This window comes from Fistularia commersonii, chromosome 7 (genome assembly GCF_037954325.1).
Source record: "Fistularia commersonii isolate RoL2024-O1a breed Wild chromosome 7, RoL_Fcom_v1.0, whole genome shotgun sequence".
NCBI classification, from domain to species: domain Eukaryota; kingdom Metazoa; phylum Chordata; class Actinopteri; order Syngnathiformes; family Fistulariidae; genus Fistularia; species Fistularia commersonii.
Window position 1 is genome coordinate 9,355,152 of NC_141290.1, and position 10,072 is coordinate 9,365,223.

General features: G+C 54.4%; 1 protein-coding gene across 4 annotated transcripts; it reads right to left on the reverse strand.

Moving 5' to 3' along the window:
• Window positions 1-38: 38 nt before the first annotated feature.
• On the reverse strand, window positions 39-8,552 carry LOC147232686 (dual specificity calcium/calmodulin-dependent 3',5'-cyclic nucleotide phosphodiesterase 1B-like). Of its 4 annotated transcripts, none has more exons than XR_015106386.1 (14): window positions 8,335-8,552; window positions 7,138-7,251; window positions 6,816-6,998; window positions 6,456-6,522; window positions 6,261-6,377; window positions 5,331-5,471; window positions 5,070-5,170; window positions 3,921-4,046; window positions 3,364-3,465; window positions 3,171-3,291; window positions 1,541-1,614; window positions 1,347-1,405; window positions 1,139-1,272; window positions 39-851 (listed from the first exon to the last, which is right to left on the reverse strand). XR_015106386.1 is itself a non-coding variant. In XM_086149681.1 (14 exons), the coding sequence occupies exons 1-14, from the start codon at window positions 8,385-8,387 to the stop codon at window positions 698-700; spliced, it is 1,605 nt and encodes a 534-aa protein (XP_086005807.1). In that variant the 5' UTR covers window positions 8,388-8,552; the 3' UTR covers window positions 39-697. The 4 variants fall into 4 exon arrangements, 3 of the variants coding, with proteins under 3 accessions (XP_086005807.1, XP_086005808.1, XP_086005809.1); XM_086149681.1 differs by having other exon boundaries at window positions 1,347-1,464; XM_086149682.1 differs by having other exon boundaries at window positions 1,541-1,622.
• Between the last annotated feature and the right edge of the window lie 1,520 nt (window positions 8,553-10,072).

The window sequence follows — 10,072 nt, forward strand, 5'->3', positions numbered from 1 at the left end:
TGGAGGAGCTGGGAATTACAACACCTTAGTCCAAGTGAAGCAGCTTTGTTTTATTCATTCATTCATTCATCATGTTTACCGCTCGTCCCCCACTCGGGGTTGTGGCGCCGCTTTAGCTAATCCCGGCTGTGATTGGACGAGAGGCGGGGTTCACCTCGGACCCATCACGGGTCACATGGAGACACAAACCAATGTAGGGCCTCCGATGAATGTCAGTTAGAAACCTGCAGCAATTCAGCCTCTCATTCACATGTCACATGGGGACACGAAGCCGTTCAGCCTGTCATTCACATGTCACATGGGGACACGAAGCCGTTCAGCCTCTCGTTCGCAGGTCAGGTCGATGCGGTGTCTCCACTGAACCTTCTGCACGTGTTTGGACTGTGGAAGGAACCTGGAGAACCCCTGAGGAACCCCAAGCAACATGAAGACCTTCTTCATTCATTCATTCGTCCCTCCGTCTGGCGGCCGAGGGGGCGGGGTCGCTCGGGGTCGGAGTGCATCGGTGTGTGGCGGAGGGCGTGCGGGCGGCTGGAGGTCGTGAAACCTTGGTCGTGTAACCACGGCAACGATGTCACATGACCAGCATGTGCGCTTTTTAAATTAAATTACCTTGTCGTACTGCGCCTCGGAGTAAGACGCCGGGGGTTGCGTCCACCCGAACCCCGCCCCCTCCGGTCGTTAAGCAATAAGGCGTTTAGCGAACACACAGTGACTCCGCCCACTCTGCACAAGTCCATGGAAAGATTACAAAAATAACACAGTCCCGTCTTTTTACTGCTCGCCGCCGGCGCCGGGGTCCCTCCGGGGCCTCCCCGGCCGCTCCTCTGTCACGCCGGGGTCTGAAAACCCTGCGGGACAAGGAAGGTTGGAAGAGGCGTCGGAAAAAAAAGAGGAGGGGGGGGGGGGCGGAAAAATGATTTTTCCGTATCTGCGTGGGATCACAGTAATAAATAGGTAATAAATCAAATGTGGGATTTGCGGAGATCCCAAAAAAACCTTCTCGCCCGAAGTCTTGCGATCGCCTCGAGATGAACCAACGTGGGGATTTGTAATTAAAAGAAACACAACGTGTAATAACGTGGTAATAAACAAGTTATTACAACGTCATCCCCCGCGGACCGAGGGGTCGACGTACCGTTGGAGCCGCTCTCCTTCCACTTGAGCTTGTTGTCGTCCGTGTGCCGCGTCCAGGTGGAGCGGAAGCTCACCAGCTCGGCGGTAATGTGGGCCAGACTCCACTGCAGGCCTCTGGAGCTCTCCTTCCAGATGCTGCCCGGGGCAGAAGGTGGAGAGCAAAAGTTCATCGAGCTGCAATACCCACAGACGCCAGCGGGGGGCGCTACCTGTGGCGGCTGCAGGAGTCCGGAGGCCCGGGGTTCTCCTCCACCAGCGGGATGACGATCTTCTCGGCCATGTCGGTCAGCAGGGAGAAGGTGGGGTACACAATGAAGTCGATGAAACCTGCAGATCACTCGTCGTCAGGGGTCAGGGGGTTCGGGGGTTCGGGGGGGTCGGGTCCGGCGGCAAAGGTACCTACCCACTTGGGACTCGGCCACCGGGGTGGAGTTTCGGTCGCAGAGAGGAGAGAAGGGCAGGCCGAGCGCCGCCTCTCTGTCGCCCTCAGCAGGAGAGAAGGGAGGAGAGAGAAGACATCTCAAAGACGGAGGTGAGTCTCCACCCCTTCCCTCAACCCGTCCTCCAAACGCCTCTCTAGACCAGGGGTGAGCAAACTGCCGCCCGCGAGCCACATCCGGCCCGCCGGTCTTTTTAATCCAGCCCAGTATCGGTAGAGAATTCATACTTGGTGTGAATGATTGCATGATTGAATCCATGAATGCGGGAGCTCGAGCATGAGATTGATTCAATTTTGGAGCTACTTGAGAATTTTCCTGAGCTGCACGACACAGATCGGGTTTGCGATTTAGCCCGGGGGTTTTCAACCGGTGCGCCGCGGCGCGCTAGTGTGCCATGAGAGATCGCTGAGCGCCACGTCCGTGACGCGATGACGTCGAGGTCAATGTTAGCGTTAGTGCTGCGCGACAGTGCTAATTTGGGATCGAGGTAAGACGAGCGAATGGCAGTGATGGGGATGGACAAAAGAAAAACGAAAAGACGGTGAGCTCGAGGCAATCCAGCCAAAGCTATCTTTCAGTTGAATTCACTTTTACTGGGGAATTCATTGTTCCCTCCAAGCCGCGCGTTTTCGCGATCGCGCAACTGCTTCAGCGTTCTGTACGCACAGCAAAGCTAAACTGTAAATAAATTAAACACATTTGTTTTATTTAAAGTTCAGCTCGGATTTAATTTTGTGTGCAGCATAGATTTACTGTGGGTGGGGAACGCCGGAGCAGCGTGGGATTGGGCAAACGTACGGCTTAGAGGGAACAGTGCCGGTGGATGCGCTTGGTGAGCGGTGAGAAGCTATCTAATAGCGCCACGGTGCCGAGCAAGCTTAAACGCCGTCTCCAAACGAAACACCCTTCCATTCAAAACAAACCGATGGACTATTTTGTACGCTTTCATACAATTAATGAGAGACGGGGAATTTTTGGGGAGAAAAACCACAATGGTAATCAAGAGAGCCCTCAAAGCTAGCTACCTTGTCGCTGAACTCGTAGCTAAATCAAAAAAGTCCCACAGTGTGGCAGAAACATTAATACTGGCAGCTTGTAAAGCTCGAGCAGGGGCTTCGTGTGCGTCTTTCTACCATAACTGTCAGGATATCCATTGTGTGTTCATCAAAACAGCCCCAGGTTTCACACTGAGGGAGTATAAATACATTAAAAACCATATTATTGACTGTAGGTATTTAATGTACCGTGTGTTAGTGTCATTTTGGATGGTGGTGTGCCCCGGGATTTTGTAAATGTAAAAAATGTGCCGCGGCTCAAAAAAGGTGGAATATTCTGTGAACATACTGACACACATGAATGAGCTGGACGTGAAGCTACAAGAGAAAAAATGGTTTGTCCGTGAAATACAAGCGAACGCCTTCAAAACCGAGCTGCTTTTATTTTCAAAGCAAATGTCAGATGAGTCTGATATCTTGCGCTGACCCGGCCCGCCTGTCAAATTTTAAAAGTCAATGCGGCCCCTGAGCCAAAAACGTTTGGCCACCCCTGCTCTAGACCTTCGTTCATTCGTTCATTCCCGCTCGAAGGTCCTACCTGCCTGAAGAACTCCTCCATCAGGGCCTTGGTCCAGCGGGAGTGCAGCGCCCAGGGCTTGGACGGGTGACTGATGTCGGCGGTGTGCAGCAGCAGGGACAACGCCTTCGGCTTCTCGATCCTGGAAAAAAACGGCGCCGGCGTCAGCCGTGAGCTCCGCCCCCGACGCCCCGGTGCCGGCGAGGGAAGTTACCGTTCTTGCCGCTGCAGGCAGGACTTCATGGCCTTGACCTGGAGCAGGTGGGAGGACATGTCAGTGGACAGGACCATCTCGATCACCAGCGACCGCAGCTCCCTGCAGGGGGACGGAGGAACATGGGGGTCTAAGGAGGATTTTGCGTCTTCTTATCCGGTTCCCATGGTAACTGGCTATGGATCTTACCGAGAAGACCTCTACTGTAGGCGCGGGAAGTGAAACGGCGACCGTTACCCTGTAATAAAGGGAAACGCGACCGGGCGCTAATTGGCTTCATTTAGCTGAAACGCATCAATTCCTAGCATGGTGCGCGTTCATCCGGAGGCGGCCGCCCGAGGTTTTCCGAGGACCCTCAAGGACGCCGTGTTGTTTTTGCGCGTCAGAGAACGAATGAGAACATGGGAGGTTCTCTGTCGGTTCCTGCTGCAGGAGCATGGAAGTAGTTTCCAGGCTCGCAGGAGGTTCTAAGCACTGATGCTCCTCCCCTGACCTTTGACCTTTGGCTCCGCGCGGGCCAGATCTACAGAACCACGAGGCCTTGCCGCCCGCCTTACATCCACTCCTCCCGGGTCAGGTTGGTGAAGATGTTCATCTCCTCGTCCTGCAGGAGGCGAAAGGCCGCGCTCAGGTGGTGGCTCTCCTGCACCGCCCGGTCATTGTAGATCAGGGCGAACTCCGACCTTGGGGGCAGGAAACACAAGGGGGACATTGGTGAAGGTCAAACACCCGAGATGAAGGTCGACAGACGGGGATTTAAACCCTTCCTGGATTTGAACCGGGAAGCTAATCTCTAATTTACTCGCGGTTCATTTATCTTTATTTGACTTTCACTCATTCCTTATCTGAACCCTTTTACAAAGGAAGGGGTGGAGTTGGAGGCGGGGCTTAATCCTGTCTGGGCACCTGTCAATCACAGGGCCACACATGCAAGTTACCAAGCACACCTGCAGACCATTAAGTCCTCAGTGAACCCACTGAGTGCTTTTGCACCGTGGACGGAGAACGTGGAGAGAAAAGACACAACCAAAGCAGGAGAACGTGGAGGCTCAACTCGGAGAACCTTGCAAATCCCTTGAGTCAGACCAGGTGAGTCCGTGAACCCCTTGTGCGGTGTGCCGTAAACACAGTATGAAGGTCCATCATCTGCTGACCTTCTCCGGTGGCCACGATGGGGGAAACAAATGGTTTTGATTGTCCCTCGATACCTCCTGATCATCAGGTCACTGCTGGCATGCACTGAACCGTGCACGGTCTGTTCCACCTTGTAATGAAAGTATCCGGAGTTCGCGTTGCCACGGCGATGTTCCTGTGCGACTGTTAGAACCCTGACGTTCCCTCGCCAATATGACCCCCGCTCGGCAACTCTCTTTTCCTAGCTTAGCGCGTGCGCGTCCTGCACTCCCAAAGTACACAGATACTCCAAATTTCCCACGCTTCTTCAAGGTTCTGCAAGACAGCATTCCGGTCTTGTGGGCGGGTATCTTCTGTCTTAGTCTGCAAGTAAAGCACGATGATGATGATGATGATGATGATGATGGGTGCCAGGAGACTGAGCTCTCCTGCCCCCGATGTGGAAAAAACAGTAACTAAAAATACCATGCTCCCACTGGCGCCGACATGTATGCCTAAGAGCTCCGCCCCATTCCCCCCTCCGCTTCCTGAAAGTTCTGAAATGGTGTCGCCGTGGTAACAAATCGGCTTACTTGGTGTGAACGTGGAAGTTGTTGGTGGTGCCCGTGTGCTCGTAGTCATGGATGGCCGCCGCGAAGAGCGCCGCCATCACCTCCAGCTCCGTCAGCCAGTGCTGGGAGACACAGGGACACGAACATGAAGGCACGTCGCTCTGCGATTGGACGATAGACAATAGCAGGTGCCGGGACCGTTCACTCGCTCTTTCACGTGATGGGTCGGCTTCAGAGTTGCAACCGGCGACGTTGCGTCCGTATTATGGGATGTTCCGTTACCACCAGTCCCGAGCGCAGCAGCAGGCAGTGCAGCGTCTGAGTGACGTCGGCGGCGTGCAGCTGGCTGTGGTAGGGGTTGCTGTGCTTGCAGTAGCCTTGTTCCACCGCCGCCAGGAACCTCATCAGGCAGGAGACGGGAATCTGAGTTGAAGAGAGGACAGCGCCCGTTACACAGGGAAACATGGGAGGAAGGATCTCCGGATCTCCAAAACCGTCGTTTCATTCATTCATGTGTCATTCAGAGACTTCCAACCATTCACGCGTCTGGACGATTGTGGGAGGAACCCCATGCAGCCACAGGGAGAGCGTGGCGACTCCACACAGGCTACCCTCCCTGTGGGAAGCCAACCAGGGACCTTCCGCTTTCTCCGCTTTTGCGCTTTCGGTCTAAAAAGGCCATCTTCTATGCTGTTGTGTGCTGGGGCAGCAGGCTCAAGACACCTGACACCAACAGACTCAACAAGCTCATCAGGAGAGCTGGATCCGTCCTGGGAGTGGAGCTGGAGTCTGTTGTGCAGGTTTCAGAGAGGAGGATGATGAGGAAGCTCCTCAGCATCATGGACAACATCCATCACCCCCTGCATGCCACGTTGATGTCCTGTCGGAGCTCTTTCAGTCGTAGACTGATACCACCAAAGAGCTCCACTGAACGCCACAGGAGATCTTTCCTACCTGAGGCTATCAGACTTTTTAATTCCTCTTCCCTCAGCCGCAGGGAATCTTCAATCTTTGTAGTTACTGCTAACAGCTAAGACAATTTATATTTCATATATTTCTTATTCTTCCTCCTTTCCACTATTATCTATTACTGTTGTGTTTTTTACTTGAAACTCTGGCACAACAATTTTCTTCGGGATTAATAAAGTTCATCTCATCTCATCTCATCTAAAAACTCAGAAACCGTGACGGCGGTCCGAGGGGTGTGTCCACCTTGAAGCGTCCGTTGAGCCCGTATCTGGTGATCAGCTCGAAAAACAGGGTTTGCAGCGCGTGGTCCGAGCTGGCGGCGTTGAGGGCGAAGACGTCGAAGCTCCACCGGTCGACGTCCTGCGGGGAAACAGAAAAGCTCGGACGTTTTTCTTCTCCTGTGTGGACGTGGCGCCGGCGGGGGGAGGACGGGCTCACCCTCAGGCAGCTGACGGCGGCTGCAGGTTGGTCCGGCATGGAGGAGGTGTAGGCTCTCTTGAACATCCTGGAAGGACAAGTGTTTACGTTGAGGTAATGTAAAGGTTCAGATGTTGAGACTGCGCGACGAAGGGGGAGATGTTTACACAAACCCCCTCCGAACCCTTCGGAAAGGATCTTCTCATGAGGATAGTAGACCGGAGCTGAGCAGAGAAGTATCTGCGAGTGCACCGGATGGAGTGAAGCACTATTTTAAGCTAATAGCATCCAAATTTTAAGCTAATAGTGTCCAAATTACTTGTTCCCGTCAATACTACGCTACCCGTGTTCTCAAGTACTCTAGTACCCGTGTACTTTTACCTCTCCACGAATATCCCGGCCTGCACAGCGTGCACTATGCTACGGAACTTGGGCTTCTCGTCCGGGCGCCGCGCCGACCGCCGCGCCCTCTGGGTGAAGGTCGACGCCAACCAATCGGTGACCTCCGGGGGTACGCCCTCCGACTGCAGCTGCTGGAGGTCGTCCTCCGACTCCAGGCACTGCCTGTTCATCACACACGTACACACGAGCGTGCACGGTGTATTTAAAGGTCAGTACGACTTCCAGGTAAATGTTATGCCAAGAATAGCAGGTGACATTCAAGTGGACGAGGAAATTCGGGAACTCAAGGATAGAAGTCTACCTGCTCCCGTCCAGGTAGACGGCCTCCAGCAGCGACACAGTAACGTCCAAGCTCCTCTTTATCTCCTCGAAGTCGACATCTGTCTCCTCCATCTGCCTCAGGATGCTCCTCAGCCTGGAGGGAAGATGACCATGATGAAGATTTTTTTTTTTTTTTTTTTTTTTTTTGAGAAGATGCATGAAGAAGCGGTGTTGGGAGTAAAAAAGGTCAGAGGTCACGGTGGGCAGCGGCACCGAGAGCAGGACCGGGTTGTTTGCCCGCAAAGCGTCGCGAGTGAGTTGCCGTTTTGGCCGCCGCGGGAATGAGGTCAGTGAAGTGTCTTGGCAACGGCTGGAGAAAACTTCCACAATGGAGGGGGAGAATTTGGAGGGGGTTTAAAATGTCGGACGGTCCGAGGAGAGCCGGTGGCAGGAGGGGCATCGCGACCCAAGTTTCCATGATGGGGGATCTTCCCAGGATCGGGGTCTTATATAATCGTCGTTTGGCTAAAGAGGCTTCGTTTTGTTTTGTTTTTCCAGATTTGGTCTCTAGAGATGTTTTCATTTGGTGACTAAACGCACGAACTTGCCTCTGAAGCCCCCAGAACCTCTAGCGGTTCTGAGCGATCAGTTGGCCACTGCCGCTTCGCTTTGTTTATCACGCCGCGGATGGCCTTCCCAAGGCTGAGTCTCAAAAATAGCATCAGAATGCTGCCCCCCCCCTCTACTTTTTTCTATCCCCCGCTTATCTTTCAAGATAACGCCCCCTTTTTGTTTTTTTCTTCTCGCCGGAGGAGCCGCCGCCGAGAGGCATACGTCAAGCTCGGTCAGACGCAAATGACACCTCCCGCCCGCCCGGTGGGGACGAAGCATACCGTTGGCACTCTGCCGAAAAGTGCCGAAAAGTGCCGACCGTGCCGTGGTGGACTGAACTCTGAATGTCACATGATTCCTGGTCTGGTGAGGGAATGGGGGTGATGGGTGGGGGTTTGGTGGCGGTGGGCGAGCCAGTCGGACCCCCGCCGCCACCACCGCTCCGAACCCCGTTTGGTCCCTACTGATGGCGAAGAGCTAGAAGTCGCTTTGCGTCCCTGCAAAAACGAGCAATCAACTCCATCCAGCGCCGGCAGCAGACAGCTGGACGATTGATTTTCCAGGATTCAAAAACCTTCCAGGGTGGCCTGGACCAGTAGGTGCCAGGTCGTCACCAGGGTCTTACCTGGAGATGGGGACTTGCAGCCGTTTCTTGCGGATTCGCACCAACTCGGCCATACCGCCCTCAGCTTGCCCTCGAATGGAACCCAGAGTTCAAAAACAATAAACACACACTCGTGTGCGCACACACACACACACACACACACACATACACACCCGAGGCTGGGATGGAAGCGGAGAGCGAACGTGGAGCGTCAGGAAAGTTCACCACAGAGAAGTTGTGTGCCCTGAGACAAGAGTTCTGTTTCAACAGCTAAACCCTCCGCCCACTTCTTGTGGTGGGGGGTGGGGGGGGGGTGAAGGGACACACACGCACACACACTCCTCTCCACTCCCATTGGCTGGCCAGATCCTGTGTGTGTGTGTGTGAGAGAGCGTCTTTGTGGGCTGAGTGTTTGTATATACGTGTGCACCCGGCCCGTGGAGTGCGAGTGAGCTGCCCCCGCTGATGAAGTGTCGACTGCTGGGTTCCAAGCAGCCGCTCTCCAATCCCCAAATTAGACTTTTCCTCCGCCGCCACGGGCCGGGATCCCACAGTGGGGGCCTTTCACAAAAACCCACCAGAGCCCCCCCACCACCACCAGCACCACCACCCAAGTACAACACAAACAAAGCCTGTCCTCGAAGGCCTCGTACGTGGGGAAACCTGCCGCTTGGCGACGACGGCAGAAGAATGTGGACTTCCTTGACGCCCCGAAGCAAATCAATCAACGTGGCGGGTGTTGAAAGGGTCGATCGCTGGTATTTGGGTTGCTTGTGAACTCATTGGGCGAAGAGGAGAACGGTGGGCGGATGAGCCGGCGTCTGTGCCCGAGGAGATAATGGAAGCGTGGCGGGACCAGGTTTTTGCCACCGGGCTTTTTATAGAGCGCTATGGGAGCGGCTGCTTGGGAAAGCCCCTGCCTGCCGAATGGCTCCTTCCACGCTCGCCCCGCTCCGCCGCCCGGGTCAGACGGACTCCAGGGCTCCCATGCTCTTTGACACCGCTGCGTCTTTTATTGCAAATGGAAGAAGAAGAAGAAGAAGAAGAAGAGGAGCGCCGCCATGACGTGAGCTTGGATTCCTTCAGATGTCAAAGCGAGGTCGACCCTCCTGTGCTCTGTAATTACGCAAACTGCACGGCTGAGGTTGAGGATCTGCGGATCTTCCGCAGTCCGTAAATCACGTCCGAGACATTACGGGCTCCTGCATGGGAACCGAGGGCGTTGTTTGTACAATTTGCAGATGCAGATGTCGACTTTAAGTCACCTCTCACGTTCAATGAGACGCTGGCATCCAGAGGCCTGGAGGGCCTCCCGGAGAAGCCTCCCAGAACTATCGTATGATTGGTCAGAGGAGCGAAGTTGGCAGAAGTGTTGTCATTCCCCCTTCTCCTCTGGTGCCAGAGGATCCGCAGTATTTAGTCCTGAGGGTGAAGTATGAAGATCTATGTAGCACATCTGGTGAGGCGTAGAAAGACAGGCTAATGGGTAGTGATTCCTGCAAAGAGGAGCTTGAAACAGAGGTGTCGCAGAGATGGCGACACCTTTGTGTCCAACTGGCAAAGGCCAAATGGAGTTTGTTGTTGTTTCTTGCAGATTCCCACAATGCTTAGCGCCGGGTGGGTGCGATGGGTGGGGCCAAGGAGGACTAGAGTTCAGCTCCGAGCGTGAAATGACCTTTGCTCTTGCTCTCGCAGAACAAGGCTCTCGCTTCTGGTGGAGCAATTAGAGTTCTCCAGTCGTGAACTTTGCAGTTCGCCG